General features: G+C 45.0%; 1 protein-coding gene across 2 annotated transcripts in view; it reads left to right on the top strand.

Annotated features, from left to right (window-relative positions):
- Positions 1-12,599: 12,599 nt before the first annotated feature.
- The window catches only part of SPIRE1 (spire type actin nucleation factor 1), a 107,770-nt gene continuing 101,551 nt past the window's right edge, over positions 12,600-18,818 (top strand). The window contains exon 1 of one of the 2 annotated variants that reach the window (XM_067467469.1): positions 12,600-13,105. In XM_067467469.1, the coding sequence (XP_067323570.1) occupies positions 12,757-13,105 (349 nt within the window). In that variant the 5' untranslated portion in view covers positions 12,600-12,756. The remainder of the gene's footprint in view (positions 13,106-18,818) is intronic. The other variant, XM_060775021.2, reaches the window with a different exon arrangement.

Here is an 18,818-nt window from a genome sequence, read left to right as displayed (position 1 = left end):
GAGAGGTCTATGTGGCAAGTTTGGTCCTGATCAGACATTGGATGAGGTTAACAGCGGTCTCAGAATGTGAGTGATGGTACTGTAAGTCCCATCATCCAAAGTCGATCCTCCTTCAAACTGCAGCAGGATGCAGAGTGGGTCATGGGGGCTCTGTGTGCCAAGTTTGATCTTGATCAGACATTAGATGAGGGTTGCAGCTGTCTTGGGAAGGGAGTGGTGGTACTTCAAGTCCCATCATCCATGGTCTGTCCTCCTCAAAAGTGCACCAGGATGTAGAGTGGGTCATGGGGACTCTGTGTGCCAAGTTTGGTCTTGATCAGTCATTGGCAAGGATCTCAGTGGTCTCAGTAAGTGAGTGAAGTTACTGCAAGTCCCATCATCCATTTTCAAATTCTTCCAAACCACACCAGGATGTAGAGTGGATTATGCGGGCACTCTGTGTAAATTGTGGTCCTGATCCATCATCGTTGGCAGTTGTAATGGTCTTATGAAGGGAGTGCAGGTATTGGAAGTCCCATCGTCCATGGTGCATCTTCCTTCAAACTGCACTTGGATGTAGAGTGCGTCATGGAGACTCAGTGTGCCAAGTTTGGTATTTTTTGGTAATTGGATGAGGGTTGCAGTGGTCTGAAGAACTGAGCAATGGTACTGCAAGTCCCATAATCCACGGTCCATTCCCGGCCAAACCACACCAGGACGTAAAGTGGGCCATGAGAGGTCTCTGTGCGAAGTTTGGTCCTGATCAATCATTGGATAAGGTTAACAGCGGTCTCAGAATGTGAGTGGTGGTACTGCAAGCCCCATCATCCATCGTTCATACTCCTCCAAACTGCAGTAGGATGTAGAGTGGGTGATGGGGGCTCTGTGTGCCTATTTCGGTCTGTATTGGGAGTGTTCTGACCCAGCCCCCGGCCTTTCCTTTCCTCTCTTTCTCATCTCGGAATGTTGGATTTGAGGCTGGCCAATCAGAGACCATATGCAAATTTCCTTCTGTCATGCCCCGTTTCTGCCATGAACCCTCTTCTCCACCAGGGGCTCCTATTGAAGCTGCCCAATCAGAGACCATATGCAAATAGCACCACAGCGGCAGCCAATCAGAACGCTGGCACATACACCGCCCTCCACAATTCCGATACAAACACTCTTCTTTATTATATACTAGCTTGGGGACCCGGCGTTGCCCGGGTTATTAGAGAAAGTGGGTAATGGCGGTTCTGTATGCTAAGTTTGGTCTTTATTGGTCTTTGGATAACGGCTGCATTATTTTCAGGAAGTGAGTGAAGGTACTTGAAGTCCCATCATCCATGGGCCATCCTCCTACAAACAGCAGCAGGATATAGAGTGGGTCATGGGGGCTTTGTGTGCCAAGTTTGGACTTTATCAGTCATTAGATGAGGGTGGCAGTGGTGTCAGTAAGTGAGTGAAGGTATTGCAAGTCCCATCATCCAAAGTCCATCCCCTTTCAAATTGCAGCAGGATGTAGAGTGGATCATGGGGGCTCTGTGTGCCAAGTGTGGTCTTGATTGGTCATTAGAAGGGGGTTGCAGCAATCTTTGGAAGGGAGTGGAGGTACTTGAAGTCCCATCATCCATGGTCTGTCCTCCTCCAAACTGCACCAGGATGTAGAGTGGGTCATTGGAGCTCCATGTGGCAAGTTTAGTCTTGATTAGTCATTGGCGAGGGTCTCAGTGGTCTCAGGAGGTGAGCAACGGTACTGCAAGTCCCATCATCCATCTCCAAAGTTTTCCAAATAACACCAGGACGTAAAGTGGGTCATGAGAGGTCTATGTGCCAAGTTTGGTGTTGATCCGTCATTGGATGAGGTTTGCAGAGGTCTCAGAATGTGTGTGAAGGTACTGGAAGTTCCATCATCCATGGTCCACCCTTCTCCAAAACTGCAGCAGGATGTAGAGTGGGTCATGGGGGCTCTGTGTGCCAACTTTGGTCTTGATTGGTCATTAGATGAGTTTTGCAGCAGTCTTGGATAGTGGAGGTACTTGAAGTCCCATTATCCATGGTCTGTCATCCTCCAAACTGCTCCAGGATGTAGAGTGGGTCATTGAAGCTCCATGTGCCAAGTTTAGTCTTTTTTTTTTTTTTTAAATATTCTTTATTGGTTTTTTAAGAAAGATAGAGACATAAATACATGTAGAAAATACAAATGCTTATTCCCATGGAAATACTCCCTGTATAGAAAAAAAACTCATCATCTAAAAAAAAAAAAAGGGAAAGGCTAGGACAGCCGGAGAGGGGGGGGGGGTCCAAGGGGGACATGGCTGGGGAAGTAGATGGGGGGGGGGGGAAGAGAAAAGAAGAAAAAAAGGGGGGGGGAGACAAAACACCAACACTAACGAACTAACAAACAAGTGTCCATCCTCCCTCCTCGTTACGGAAGTTAGGGGCTGTGACTTCCATTTGGTTTTCCTCCGGAGTGAAGATCAACTAAAATTTGCCGGAGATTCCTTGACGCCTCCGGTCATGTTAAGCGCCTTATTGTCCTTGTAGGGTTAATACCGTATCTCTTCTTGTAGGCAGCACCTATTTAAGATTCAAATTTTTCCCTTTCGTATTCGTCGAAATTCGACCAGTCAGTTTGCTTGATTGGCTTTCCAGAACTGGATTTCAGTAGGAAGGTTAGTTTGTCCATGTCCCTGAATTCCGCAAATTTCTCTACCCATTCTTCTACCACCGGAGTCTGATCTTCTTTCCAGTGTCGTGCCAACACTACTCGTGCAGCTGTTGATAAGTATATCCAGAGAATATCTTCATTAGGGCTAAGTTTGAGATCTTCGTCCATGATCCCTAGTAGGAAGTATTCGGGCTTTCTTGGGATTTTAATCTTCAAGATTTTTTGTGCCTCTTCCTGAACACCTTTCCAAAACTTTTTAACAGCTGGGCAGGACCACCACATATGGAAGTAGGTGCCTGGTTGTTCTTTACACTTCCAGCACGAGTTCTTGAGGTTCTTATACATCTTACTAAGTTTATATGGTGTTAGGTACCATCTGTGAAAGGTTTTTAACCAGTTTTCTTTTATCACAGTGGAGTAGGAATACTTGAGTTTTTTCCTCCAAACTAATTGCCACTCTTGTAATCTTATTGGGCGACCTATATTTCTGGCCCAGTGGACCATACAGTTTTTAATTTCCTCTGTTTCTGTCTCCCAGATGAGTAGTTGGTTATACAGTTTGGTGATAGACTTCTTTTCTGTGTTCAGCACAACGTCCCAGGTTGATGTTTTCTCTTCGAACCCGGTCTTCTCATCTTGCTTGAAAGACTCGCGTAGTTGAAAGTATTGTAGCCACGTGAGCTGCTTAAACTTCCTCATTAAGTCTTCCTGCTGCTTCAACTTCCATGTTTTATTTTCGTTGTCTTTGATCAATACCTCCTTGTAGGTTGGCCAGTGCTGCCATCCTAGCAAGCGTCTCTGTTTCGCCTCGATTGGGGAGATCCACAGGGGGGTTTTGGTGTAAAAATAGTGCCTGTACTTATTCCATGTTTTAAGCAGGCTAGATCTAATGAAGTGGTTACCGAAGTTACCCTCCAGTTTAGACCTGTCGTACCACAGGTACGCATGCCATCCCACCCTGAGGTTGAACCCCTCTACTGTTAGTATTTTTTCATTTTTGAGGTTTGCCCAGTCTTTCACCCATACTAGGGCGCAGGCCTCAAAGTATGTTTGTAGATTAGGGAGGCCAAAGCCTCCTCTTTCTCTTCTGTCCACCATTATCCGATGGTTCAATCTGGGTTTTTTCCCACCCCAGATAAATTTTCTTAGATCTTTATTCCAACTTTCAAACACTTTTTTGTTTCTTATAATAGGGAGGTTTATGAAAAGGTATAGAAGCCTAGGCAGGATAGTCATTTTTATAAGCCCAATTTTCCCTAGAAGCGAGAGGTTCAGGAATTTCCATTTTGCCAGGTCTACTTGGGTCTTCTTCCAGGTTGCTTCGTAATTGTTTTTATACAGCTGTGCATTACTGGCCGTAAGCCAGATCCCTAGGTACTTGATTTTTTTGCTGATCTCTAGACCTGTTATCTTTTTTAGTGCGGCCTGCTTGGCTTTCTCCATATTCTTAGTTAGTATAGTTGTCTTATTTTTGTTTATTCTGAAGCCCGATACCCTGCCGAAGTCTTCTAATGTAGGAAGCCATCTCTGGATGTTGGTGAGCGGGTCCTCGACGATGCAAATCACATCGTCGGCATACGCCCTCACCTTATATTCTTGAGTTCCGATCTTCATTCCTTTGATTGTTTTATCTTCTTTGATTGTTTTCAGAAGGGGTTCTAAGGCCAGAATGAACAGAAGTGGAGAGAGGGGGCAGCCTTGCCTTGTTCCTTTCGAAATTTGGATTTTCTCTGAAAGCTGGGAGTTTATCCGAAGTCTTGCCGTTTGGTCTGAATAAATAGAGAATATTGCATTTTTGAACGTGAAGCCAATATCGATTTCCTCTAACAAGAGTTTCAAGAATTTCCAACTGAGGTTGTCGAACGCTTTCTCTGCATCCAGGGAGAGCAGTGCCAGTTCTTTTTGCGTGTTGACGTCATAGTACTCTATGGCATCTATGATAGTTCGCAGGTTGTCTTTTGTGCTTCTGCCTGGGAGAAAGCCCGCTTGTTCCTCGCCAATCCATCCGGACAGGAACCCTTTAAGTCTCTTCGCTAGGATTGCTGCAAAGATTTTGTAATCAGAGTTTAGGAGGGAGATCGGCCTATAGTTCTGTTTTTCCGCTCCGTCCGTATTTCCTTTCTTGATGAGCACTATCTCTGCCTCCTTCCAGGAGTTCGGGATTCGGCCAGAAGATAGGGCTAAGTTCATAATTTTATGAAGAAATGGTACCAACATCTCTTTCATTGTTTTGTAAAAGCAGGCGGTGAAGCCGTCCGGACCCGGGGCCTTATTAGCGGGCAGGTTGTTGATTGCTTCTAAGATTTCCTGTTCCGATATTTCCTTGTTAAGGGCCTCTCTCCGATCTTCCGAGATTTTCTCTAATTTAAGCTTGGACAGGTAGCTTGTGATGTCGAGTTCTGATGTGTCGTCTTTATTATATAGGGTGGAGTAGTATCCTTGGAAGTCTTCAATAATATCTTTGTCCTTCGTTAGAAGCCTGTCGTCTTTCTTGATGTTAATTATTCGCTGGGCCTGTTTTTGTTTCCTGATTTTCCTCGCCATCCATTTCCCTGGCTTGTTCGCATTTTCGAATTCTTGTTGTTTTATGTATTTGTATTTCTTTTCCAAGGCTTCGATCTCCAGGTGGTGTTTCTTTCTTTTAAGCCATCTCAGTTTTTCCTCTGTCCTTCGCTCATTTGGCATTCTCTTCAGCTCAGTTTCTTTCTCAGCTATCTGTTTTTCGATGTTTTTCAGCTCGGCATATTTTCTTTTCGTCTTGATTGCGTTCTGCTGGATAAGGTATCCCCTCATGACAGCCTTTAGGGAGTCCCATACTATTTGCGGTGGTGTTTCGGCTGTGTCATTTAACTCTAGAAAATCCTTGATGTGCTCTTTGTTTTTCTTGATATCAGTTTCGGATTTGAGCAGGTTGTTGTTTAGTCTCCATCTTCTGGAGTCTGTTTTTTTGAAAAGAGTCATTGTTAGGGCGCAGTGGTCGGATATGTCTCTCGCCAGGATTTGCGTTTTCTCGATTTTAGTTAAGATTGAATTTGACGCCCAGATCATGTCTATTCTGGCCCATGATTTGTGGCGGGCCGAGAAAAACGTAAAGTCTTTTTCTTCCTGGTGGCAGTGCCTCCAGGTGTCCTGGAGATCAAATTCCTCTTTAAGAGATAGAAAGTTTTTGGGGAGGGTGGCTTTCTCGCCTTTTTTCTTGTTACATGGGCTTTTATCAAGGTTTTTATCTAAAATCCCGTTGAAGTCCCCTAAAAGCACCAGACTATCGAATTCCGTTTTTTCTAGATGCTCTTTCAGAATTCTGAGAAATTTCGTTTTGGGCCCGTTCGGTGTGTAAATGTTACACACCAAAATGTTTTCACCTCCCACTTTAATTCTCACTGCCACCATTCTCCCATCCTGGTCTTTAAACATTAATTCTGCCGGAATTTCCTCGCTGACATAGATGACCACCCCCCTTTTTTTCACATCACATGCTGAGTAGAATTCTCTACCTATTTTCCTTTGCGCCAGATGTGCAACATGCCTATGGCAAATATGGGTCTCTTGCAACGCAGTGATTTGGTAGTTACCTTTATTAATATACTGAAATAATCTTTTCCTTTTACAGGGAGAATTGAGTCCGTTAACATTCAAACAGAAAAAGTTAATTTGTTGTTCCATCATTCTCTAAGTTATTTCTTGGAGGTAGGACGTGGTCAGGAGAGCTCCGGCTCGCCTGAACCCCTACTCGCTTCAGAGACCGCTGGGTAGAGCCCCCTGCTCCCCTCCCCCGGCAGACAGTCACCGGGGGGTACGCATGGACCTAGCTGGCATTTCCAGAGCCAGAGGTGCGCGAGCGGCTCGGCGAGAAGCAGACCCTGTCTGCACCTACTACCTTCCGACGCCTACATAAATTTCATAAATGTAAGAATATACGGGATTTAAATAAGGGAAAATTTGGTTTCCGAAAGAGAACGGGACGGCGCCTAAACTCCATACTCCATGCTCCCAGCCAGAAACGGGGGCCAAACGAGGTCCGCGAACAAAGAAAACAAAGAAAGACAAAGCACCCGGAAAGAGTAAAGAATCAAAAACGCCAGCTGGGAAGTGCTGGGAAAGTATCTCTTCGGTAGGAGAAACCGCGCTTTTCTACTGTATTTCTACTATTTCTACTGTATTATTGCACTGCACCCGCCTTCCTCTCCCTCCTTCGAAAGAGGGCTGAAGTCTCCCCGTGAGAAGTCACAGAGGTAACGGCGGAAGATACGGAGGTAACGGCAGAAGACACCGTGGAATTATATCAATGTGGCACTCTACTATCATTGCTATCTCCTTGAACTGTCCCGACCAGGCTAACTAATTAGAAACCCTCTGAAGTGGCTGAACTCTGCAGAGCCGACAGCAGTGAGGGCAATTCTCTCCATGTATAAAGAACAGCAAAACCAACAACCAACTATTTAACTACCTAGCACCATGCCAACTATCAGCCACCAACCATCAACTACACGCAAGTAGACGCAAGTAGACCCAGTTTCGTCTCGCCACCCTTATCCCTTCTCCCCACCGCACCTGGGGCAAAAGACGCCCACTTACCTACATTACTGTTCGAGTAGACGGCTCTGGTCGCGCGAGAAGGCCATTGGATGGTGCGGACCTCCTCTCGGACTGGCGCCTTGCAGATCACGGGGGAGGAAGCAGGCCTAGGAGGTGGGAGGAGACGCGAGGACGCGAGGACGGAAGGAGAAAGAGGACGCCCAGGAGGGAGAGAGAGAGAGAGTGAGAGGAAGGGACGCAGAAGGAAGTGAGGTCCGTGGGCGGACCCAGGAAGGTTAGACAGGAGGCAGACTTAGGCCAACAGACCAACTAAGACTGCCTCCTAACAGCCAACATACCCTCCTCACCCCCCCCCTCCCCAAACCCTGGGAGCGGCTCATCCATTGCCTGCAGCCTCCAGCTGCTACGGAAGACGGAGAGGGAGTGAAGCTACGAAACGTCGCGGGGACGGGAGGAATCACTGCTCTAAGGACTAATCACGCTGAAAAGGACCCACACTGAGCCGTGTAAGAAGGTAAGACCTAGCAATTATGCTAACCCTATCCGCTTGAAGAAATAAGACTCTGTAGAAGGGCCCTCCCTCTGCCAGGGAAGCGGCAGGCAGGGAAGGACAGGGGGCTGTTTCCCCTGGCTGCCAGCCAAACAAACAAAGGTAGACAGAGGCTGGCAAGAAAACCAGCAGTGGAAATCCCTCCCCCAGACGATCATCGACCACCCTGTAAAACAAGGCATATATCGCCAAGGCAAGCTAAGCGACTACTTAGGGAAACTCTGGTAAAGAAGGGAAGGATGAATACCCCCAAAGCAAAGCTTGACAAAGAATTAAAAGACCCCAAAAACCCGGGTAGAAGAGGCTCGGGGCAAGAGGACATTAACATGAAAGACATCCTGAAAGAACTTCAAAAACTATCGGAAAAAATAACTGAAAATCAAGAAGAGAACAAGAAAGAACTGAAGTCCATTAGGGAAAGCCAAATCAAACAACAGGCCCAACTTGAGCTAATGAGGAAAGAGTTTAAAGAAGACCTAGGTACTATTAGAAAGGACATTATGAAGAACTCTAACGACATAAATATAATTAAGAACGATAGCTGCAAGCTAGGGAAGGAGCAAAAAAAGATGCAACGCGAACTAGAAGAACTATCGGCAAAAAATGACAGGACTATAAGGGAGCTGGAACATGCCCAGCAAGAGGAGATGGAATATTTTTTGAGACTGAGGAATCTTCAGGAAGAATCTCAAGAAGATCTAAGAGCAAAAATTATTAATCTACTGGCAACCCACACCGACATACCAGAAGGAACAATTCAACAAGAAATAGACCGCACCTACCGAGTTCAATCGTCCTTCGCCAAACAAAACAAGGTTGCAAGAGACGTGATGGTGCGTTTCACGCGCAAATATACTAGAGATGAAATCCTGAGACAATCTAATAAAAACCCTTTAACACTAGATGGAAAGAAAATCATAGTACTCAAAGAAATTCCTAAATCAATACTGGACAGACGCAAAAAATATTCGTTTTTAACCCAAGAACTGAAGAGACGCAGCATCAAATTTAGGTGGGACAAATCGGAAGGTCTAATGGGCACCTTCAAAGATGAGAGATATTGGATTAAAAGTGAGGAGAAGGCTAAAGCCTTTCTACAAAGGATAAAAAGAGAAGGCACAACATCCCAGGTAGAAGAATCACCATCAACAGGAAACACAAGGAAGCGTCTCCGACCGAATACCCCGACCAAAGAAGATGAAAAACCAGACCGGGCGATGGCGCTGACTATGACTATGGACAACGTAGAAACTGGATTAGGCGATGCCAAGTTTAGTCTTGATGAGTCATTGGCGAGGGTCTCAGTGGTCTCAGGAAGTGAGTGAAGTGACTGCAAGTCCCATCATCCATTGTCAAATTCTTCCAAACCGCACCAGGATGTAGAGTGAGTTATGCAGGCTCTCTGTGTAAATTGTGGTCCTGATCCATCATCGTTGGCAGTTGTAATGGTCTTAGGAAGGGAGTGCAGGTAATGCAAGTTCCATCATCCATGGTGCATCCTCCCTCAAACTGCACCTGGATGTAGAGTGCGTCATGGAGACTCAGTGTGCCAAGTTTGGTATTTATCGGTAATTGGATGAGGGTTGCAGTGGTCTGAAGAATTGAGCAGTGGTACTGCAAGTCCCATAATCCACGGTCCATCTCGGCCAAACCACACCAGGACGTAAAGTGGGTCATGAGAGGTCTCTGTGTGAAATTTGGTCCTGATCAGTCATTGGATAAGGTTAACAGCGGTCTCAGAATGTGAGTGGTGGTACTGCAAGTCCCATCATCCATGGTTCCTAGTCCTCCAAACTGCAGTAGGATGTAGAGTGGGTGATAGGGGCTCTGTGTGCCTATTTCGGTCTGTATTGGTAGTGTTCTGACTCAGCCCCCTCTGGCCTTTTCCTTTCCTCTCTTTCTCATCTCGGAATGTTGGATTTGAGGCTGGCCAATCAGAGGCCATATGCAAATTTCCTTCTGTCATGCCCCGTTTCTGCCATGAACCCTCTTCTCCACCAGGGGCTCCTATTGAAGCTGCCCAATCAGAGACCATATGCAAATAGCAGCATAGTGGCAGCCAATCAGAACGCTGCCACAAACTTTTCCGCCCTACGTCCTCCCTCCACATACAAACACTCTTCTTTATTATATACTAGCTTGGGGACCCGGCGTTGCCCGGGTTATTAGAGAAAGTAGGTAATGGCGGTTCTGTATGCCAAGTTTGGACTTTATTGGTCTTTGGATAATGGCTGCATTATTTTCAGGAAGTGAGTGAAGGTACCTGAAGTCCCATCATCCATGGGCCATCCTCCTACAAACAGCAGCAGGATATAGAGTGGGTCATGGGGGCTCTGTGTGCCAAGTTTGGTCTTTATCAGTCATTAGATGAGGGTGGCAGTGGTGTCAGTAAGTGAGTGAAGGTACTGCAAGTCCCATCATCCATTGTCAAATTCTTCCAATCCGCACCAGGATGTAGAGTGGGTCATGCTGGGTCTCTGTGTAAATTGTGGTCCTGATCCATCATTGTTGTCAGTTGTAATGGTCTTAGGAAGGGAGTGCAGGTATTGCAAGTCCCATCGTCCATGGTGCACCCTCCTTCAAACTGCACCTGGATGTAGAGTGCGTCATGGAGACTCAGTGTGCCAAGTTTGGTCTTTATCGGTAATTGGATGAGCGTTGCAGTGGTCTCAGGAATTGCGCAAAAGTACTGCAAGTCTCATAATCCATGGTCTATCCCCAGCCAAACACACACCAGGAGGTAAAGTGGGTCATGAGAGGTCTATGTGGCAAGTTTGGTCCTGATCAGACATTGGATGAGGTTAACAGCGGTCTCAGAATGTGAGTGATGGTACTGTAAGTCCCATCATCCAAAGTCGATCCTCCTTCAAACTGCAGCAGGATGCAGAGTGGGTCATGGGGGCTCTGTGTGCCAAGTTTGATCTTGATCAGACATTAGATGAGGGTTGCAGCTGTCTTGGGAAGGGAGTGGAGGTACTTGAAGTCCCATCATCCATAGTCTGTTCTCTCCCAAACCTCACCAGAATGTTGAGTTGGCCATGGGAGCTCTGTGTGCCAAGTTTGGTCTTCATCAGTCATTGGATGAGGGTCTCAGTGGTTTCACTGAGTGAAGGTACTCTAAGTCCCATCATCCATGGTGCATCATCCTCCAAACCATACCAGGATGTAGAGTGCATAATGGAGACCCGGTGTGCCAAGTTTGGTCCTTATCAGAAATTGGATGATGTTTTGCAGTGGTCTCAGAAATTGAGCGAAGGTACTGCAAGTCCCAAAATCCATGCACGATCCACAGTCAAACCTCACCAGGGCATAAAGTGGGTCATGAGAGGTCTATGTGCCAAGTTTGGTGTTGTTCAGTCATTGTTGAGGGTCGCAGCAGTCTCGGAAAGCGAGTAGAGGTACTTCAAGTCCCATCATCCATGGCATGCCCTACTCCAAACCGTATTAGGATGTAGAGTGGGTCATGGGGGCTCTGTGTGCCAAGTTTGGTTTTGTTTGGACATTAGATGAGGGTTGCAGCAGTCTTGGGAAGGGAGTGGAGGTACTTCAAGTCCCATCATCCATGGTCTGTCCTCCTCGAAAGTGCACCAGGATGTAGAGTGGGTCATGGGGGACTCTGTTTGCCAAGTTTGGTCTTGATCAGTCATTGGCGAGGGTCGCAGTGATCTCAGGAAGTGAGTGAAATGATTGCAAGTCCCATCATCCATTGCCAAATTCTTCCAAACCGCACCAGGATGTAGAGTGGGTCATGCAGGCTCTCAGTGTAAATTGTGGTCCTGATCCATCATCGTTGGCAGTTGTAATGGTCTTAGGAAGGGAGTTTAGGTATTGTAAGTCCCATCGTCCATGGTGCATCCTCCTTCAAACTGCACCTGGATGTAGAGTGCGTCATGGAGACTCAGTGTGCCAAGTTTGGTATTTATCGGTAATTGGATGAGGGCTGCAGTGGTCTGAAGAATTGAGCAATGGTACTGCAAGTCCCATAATCCACGGTCCATCCCCGGCCAAACCACACCAGGACGTACAGTGGGTCATGAGAGGTCTATGTGCGAAGTTTGGTCCTGATCAGTCACTGGATGAGGTTAACAGCAGTCTCAGAATGTGAGTGGTGGTACTGCAAGTCCCATCATCCATGGTTCATCCTCCTCCAAACTGCAGTAGGATGTAGAGTGGGTGATGGGGGCTCTGTGTGCCAATTTCGGTCTGTATTGGTAGTGTTCTGACCCAGCCCCCGGCCTTTCCTTTCCTCTCTTTCTCATCTCGGAATCTTGCATTTGAGGCTGGCCAATCAGAGACCATATGCAAATTTCCTTCTGTCATGCCCCGTTTCTGCCATGAACCCTCTTCTCCACCAGGGGCTCCTATTGAAGCTGGCCAATCAGAGACCATATGCAAATAGCACCACAGCGGCAGCCAATCAGAACGCTGGCACATACACTTCCGCCCTCCCTCCGTCCTTCCTCTGTCCTATACAAACAAACACTCTTCTTTATTATATATACAGATATAGATACAGATATAGATATAGATAGATAGACATAGATAGATAGATTGATTGATTGTTTGGTAACATTAATAAGCTGAGCCAAGTCTACAAGGACTTTGTTAATAAATACCCTGTTTAATGTTTAATCTTGAAGTGGTCTCAGTTATTCAAGAAAGCTCAATCTTCTAAAGAAAGACCCCAGCAGTTTCGCCCAGACATAGATAGCAGTACATCAGAGTTTGTTTTATAAAGCGTCTGGGCGTAACGGCACAGAACAACCAAAGACAAACCAAAGACACCCATCCTTGCGTGCTGTGTTTCCTGCTGCGCGCGCGCCGGCCGGAGGAGGGCGCCGGTGCGCGAGGGGCGCTCCCGCGTGCTGGGCGGGGCCTGCTCCTCCTCCTCCTCCAGTGGATTGCTGGCGGCAGGCGCGCGCTGCGTCGGGCGCCTCACGCGCTCTCTTTCCCGAGGCGGCGAAGCAGGAGGTGGGCGGAGCCTATCGGGAGATGCGGGCCACTTGAAGCGGCGCAGCCGAGGCGAGCGGAGCTAGAGGGAATGGCTGCGGCGGCGGCGGGAGGCAGCGAGGAGCCCTTGCCGGGCCCTTCGGGGCTCCGCAGGGGAGGACGAGGCGACGGCGAGAAGGACGAGGACGACGACGAGGAGGAGGCGCCCTTGGCTCCACTGCGGGAGGCGCTCTCTCTGGAGGAGATCCTGAGGCTCTACAACCAGCCCATCAACGAGGAGCAGGCCTGGGCCGTGTGCTACCAGTGCTGCGGGTCTCTCCGGAGAGAGTCGTCGTCGTCGCCGCTGGGACGCCGGGTGGAGAGCCCCGCCGACATCCGCATCGCCAGGGACGGCGCCGTCACCTTGGACCGAGGAGGAGGAGGAGGCCCCGGAGGAGCAGGTAGGAGCCCTCCGTTCCCATGGCGACGGCCCCCCTCCCGTCTCCTAGCAACGCAGGGGGAGAGCCCCTCCCTGCCCGGGGGATCCGTTGCTAGGGGGAGAATCCTCTCCTAGCAACGGACCCCCGCCTTGCCCTTGCTGTCCCCTCCTTCCCTCACGTTATCCTTAGCTCGCCTTTCTCTCTCATGTTTATATATTGGGCCTTCCTTATCCGCTGGGGTTTGGTCCCGGGAATCCGCAAAACCCTAAGCAAATTGTGACCAAGATTGCAAATCAGGCCTGGGCAAACTGCGGCCCTCCTGATGTTTTGGACTTCAACTCCCACAATTCCTAACAGCCGCTGTTAGGAATTGTAGGAGTTGAAGTCCAAAACATCAGGAGGGCCACAGTTTGCCCATGCTTGCTGTAAATACTATAACTTCTACTACTAATCTATATAAATAAAAATACAGTGGTCAATGTATTGTCGAAGGCTTTCATGGCTGGAATCACTAGGTTCTTGTGGGTTTTTTCGGGCTATAGGGCATTTCTCCTGACGTTTCGCCTGCATCTATGGCAAGCATCCTCAGAGGTAGTGAGGTCTGTTGGAAATAGGACAAAATCCGCGGCGGCATGGTATACGGTAAAACTATTAAAACAGACCTCACTACCTCTGAGGATGCTTGCCATAGATGCAGGCGAAACGTCAGGAGAAATGCCTCTAGAACATGGCCCTATAGCCCGAAAAAACCCACAAGAACCTAATGCAATGTTCATTTGTGGGATTAATATAACTCAAAAACCACTGGACTAATTGACACCAAATTTGGACACAATACACCTTTCAGGCCAATGAGTGACCATCACTCATAAAAACACAGAAAAACATAGCAGAAGATACTTAAGAAGCCAAAAAACAAAAATTACATCACAACACATGCACAAAACCACATATATACACAAACATACATATATACACACATAAACAAACATACACACACTCATATACACACACACAAAACACATATACAGAGACTGGGCCACAGCAACGTGTGGCAGGGGATGGCTATTAAATAATAAAGGAGACGCTAATGATGTTGGTTTTTATGGCTTCTGTTGTGGTTTTATATTGTTTTTAATGTTTTAATTTGTATTATGATATTATGTGTACTGATTTGTTGTTAACCCGCCCTGAGTCGCCGACAGGCTGAGAAAGGCCGTATACCAATACAGTAAATATAAATAAAATAATAAATAAATAAACTTTATTTATATTTTTCCCCCTTCTTCCCAAAGGGACCCAGGAAGGCCTACAGCCAAACAAACAAATACAGTAAATGGTATAACACTGACAAAGATCACATATCAATTTGTGAAAGCAAAATAGCAGGATAATGAAGTGCTCTTGTATTTAGCCCCCTGGTGGCGCAGCATGTTAAACCGCTGAGCTTGCTGACCAAAAGGTTGGCGGTTCGAATCTGGGGAAAGGGGTGAGCTCCCGCTGTTAGCCCCAGCTTCTGTCAACCTAGCAGTTTGAAAACATGCAAATGTGAGTAGATCAGTACATGCTGCTCTGGTGGGAAGGTAATGGTCCTCCATGTAGTAATGCTGGCCCCATGACCTTGGAGGTGTCTACGAACAACGCCGGCTCTTCGGCTTAGAAATGGAGATGAGCACCATCCCCCAGAGTTGAACACGATTTGACTTAATGTTGGGGGAAAACTTTTACCTTTACATAATAATAATAATAATAATAATAATAATAAGGTATTTATATCCCACCCCTCTCCCCAAAGGGACTTGGGTGGCTTACAGCAAAATAAACAAATACAGTAAATGTGTTTGTCAAAGGCTTTAATGGCTAGAATCACTGGGTTGCTGTGAGTTTTCCGGGCTGTATAGCCATGTTCCAGAAGCATTCTCTCCTGATGTTTCGCCCACATCTGTGGCAGGAATCCTCAGAGATTGTGAGGTCTGTTGGAAACAACGCAAGTAAGGTTTATATATCTGTTGAAGGTCCAAGGTGAGAGAAAGAACTCTTGTCTGTTAAAGGCAAGTATGAATGCTTCAATTGAACACCTTGATTAGCACAGCCTAGAAGTCAGCCGTAGCAGAACACCTGATGAACCAACCTGGACACAGCATATGACTTGAGAACACAGAAATGCTGGGCCACTCTAACAATCACCATGTCCGATTACACAGAGAAGCCATTGTACTCCACAAGCATGTGGACAATTTCAACAGAAAGGAGGAAACCATGAAAATGGACAAAATCTGGCTACCAGTATTAAAAAATCTCTAAAATCAGGACAGTAATTAAAAAGGAACATTCAAACACCAGGGGAATTCCAGACAGGAAACAATCAGGGCCAGGTAACACCTCCCAAACAAAGGATTCCTCCAGGCAGGAAGCAGCCAAGTCTTGAAGCTGCAAGGTTATTCAGTGCTAATCATGGTGATCAGTTGCAACATTCACACTTGCCTCAGGCAGACAAGAATTCTTTCTCCCACCCTGGACATTCCACAGACATAAAAAACCCCACTTGCTTTGTTTCCAACAAACCTCACAATCTCTGAGGATGCCTGCCATAGATGTGGGTGAAATGTCAGGAGAGAATGCCATACAGCCCGAAAAACTCACAGCAACCCAGAATGCAGTAAATGATATAACACAGACAATAATTGCATACCAGTTTATAAAAGCAAAATAGCATGATAATGTAAACATAAATTTAAAAAGTTTAAAAGACGATTTATCCCTCTAAAAACAGTGTGTGTGTGTGTGTATGTATGTATCTATGTGTGTGTGTGTATGTATGTATCTATGTGTGTGTGTGTGTGTGTGTGTATATATATATATATATACATACTGTTTAAAACCAGCTAATTCCTATGATCAGAGTATGATACATTCCTATGATACATTTTATTTATTACCCCCTCTCCGAATGGCTACAGGCAGAGTGCAACAAATTCAAAAACAAATGCACATAAACAAACAAGAAATTACTAAATTACATAGATAAAGGTACATAAATATATAATGCAATCTAACACCTTTACTGCTGGCTTGAGGCAGGGTACAACAAATTCAAAAATACATGAAGATTAAAAAATATAATGAATTACCAAATAAGTTAGATAGATAAAAACACATAAATATATAAAGACATAAATATGTAACGTTACACAACAGTTTTACTGCATTATAAATACCTATTCCAGATATCAACTCTCAAGCAACCAACCCCAAAAAACCAAAGAGTGCTTCAAATAAAAAGTTTAAAAAATCATATTTTATCTAATACTATAAAACACGTTGATCCATGTTTAGCTGCCATCTTTCTATTAATCCACAGTAGACTCTCCATTAACCAGAACTCTTGAGCAACCAAAACTCTCAACTGGCACAAAAAAGAAAAACATTTTTATGCAGAACAAGGCTTTTTAAAATAATTCAGTAAAACCGTTACATTATGTTTGCCTTTCTTTGTCATAATTTGCTTTTAATTTGCTGTGAACTGATATCAAAAGCATTGGTAGATAACGGATACATGTAGTTTCTGGTTACTTGAGAGCTACTGTTAAAACAGGCCTAACTTGTATTCCATATCATGAACTCTGTAGTTTGATCTTAATATCAAGTCAATTCAAATTTTATGGTATGGTATATAAATAGTATGGCCTGTTTTAATTGTTGCTCTCAAGCAACCAGAAACTACATATATCTGGCATCTGCCAATCTCCATGGGTGCCAGTTAACTGAGAGTGTACTGTTTATTCAAGGACATAGCAAAATGTGTCCCCTGATATGCAACGGTTTGACTTTTGGAAATCAATGGATTCTAAGATTCATGGATGAAGAATCTCTGGATACGGAGGGCTGGTGGTATAAATAACTGGATTATTTTTAAGCCATGAATGGTAGAATCTGTGAATAAAGAGGGCTGACTGTCTAAACATGGGATCCCTCCTCTGCCTCAAGATGAGGATTCCCCCTCCTCCCCTCCAGAATCACTCTTACAAAAACACCTCTGTTCCATCTTGTTTACACCTCCTTTTCCTGAGCTGCACCCATTTGTCATATTTCTTCAATTGTAAGATGCCCTGGTTTGTAAGATGCACACTAATTTAATACCACCAACAGAAAAAAGCTTTCTTTATATATAAGAAAAGCACCTTCGTTTCTAAGATGCACCCTATTTTTAGAGATGTTTATGTGAAAGGGAAGGGAAAGTGCTTGTATTTACAGAGCAACTTATCCTTTATTAATGCTCACACATTGCTAAATACATACATGAATACATATATGTATCTATTTAGATATATATACTATATACTGCATTATGGCTGATGCAAATGTAGGCAGGCAGTTCCTTGATCCTGCAAGGGCAGTTTCTTTAACCTGGCCCCAAATGCCTTGATTTGTGCTGCTGCATTTCCATGCTTAATGCAGCTATATGAATGTGTGCATTGAACTTGAGAGATGCAGGTGGAAAAGGTTGTTCTGATCTGTATCAGAAAACGAGATGTGTGTGTAGCTGTCTGCATTTTCCTCAATCTCTGCCTCTATAAGCTAGATTTTATTTTTGCTGCTTCTGCTTAGAGAAAGCCTGTCGAAAGGAAAATGATGCAGAGCTGCTCATGTAGGTCAGCGTGATGCTGGGGGAGGGCACTGCAAAGCAAAACAAAGAGAGCAGCTGTCAGAGGCCGGGCATGCTGTTCGCAGGAGGTTTTAGTGTCGCTTGGCTTTGTGCCTTTGTTTAGTGTGTGTGTGTTTATCCAAAACAAAGGCTTTAATCCTAAATTAAATTCTTTTGGAATAAATTCTACTGGTATGAGTGGGATTTAGGTCTTAGTTCTGCAGTCGTTTATCTGCTTCTCACAGAGTTCATGGAAAACATGCAGGTGGAAAAGATTGTTCTGATCTGTCAATGTTGTACTTGTACTTATTAGTAAATGACAATATCAAATTAATTAAATGGCATAATGAATGCGAGAAGGAAAGCATGACTCCATGAATTCCTGTACCGTGAAAGTGTGTGCTTCTGTACATCATCTTAAGTGGATTTGGCAATTACATATAATTGTTGTTATTGATTTATATAGTGGCATCACTATACAAGAAAAAACAGGAAAAAACAGTTCCTTGCCCTCAGGCTTACAATTTCAAGATTATTATTAAATACACATTTTGTTTGTGTGAGTAATATAATAACATAATACCTTACTGGTGTATGTTCATAGCATGTGCTTTCAAGTATCTCTGATTAAATTAGTTGCCTCAAACATAATTTTAACAACTGAGTCAGCATCCGAAACCAAAACCAGCTCAACATAAACTCATTCTAGCACTACACAGATTATTCCTGTCATTTTACTTATGTATCAATAAAGCATCACAATATCAAAAGTGACAGACAATGTGTTCTGGAACATACGTGGATATGCTAGAACACAAGGTAACATAAAGACTTTATAGTGCAATTGAATTTGAAAATCAAATTAAAGGGCATGGCAAGAAATTTGCCTAATCTGTCGTTTTAGAGAGAACTGTGGGGTTATGGATCTTTTACTTTCATGTAGGGCCCTTCATAACTCTCACTCAGATGCCAGTTGCTTCTTCTGCATTCATTGTCCGGGGAACAGGGAACTTGTGAAGAGAATATTGTGGTTTTTCAATTCAATGTCATTATAATTAATTTCTACATGCTAAACATTAGACACCTCCC

The sequence above is a fragment of the Anolis sagrei genome, chromosome 4 (assembly GCF_037176765.1).
Source record: "Anolis sagrei isolate rAnoSag1 chromosome 4, rAnoSag1.mat, whole genome shotgun sequence".
In the NCBI taxonomy this organism is placed as follows: Eukaryota; Metazoa; Chordata; class Lepidosauria; order Squamata; family Dactyloidae; genus Anolis; species Anolis sagrei.
The sequence above is the reverse complement of the archived record's forward strand: the minus strand, read 5'-3'. Positions and strand labels throughout refer to the sequence as shown.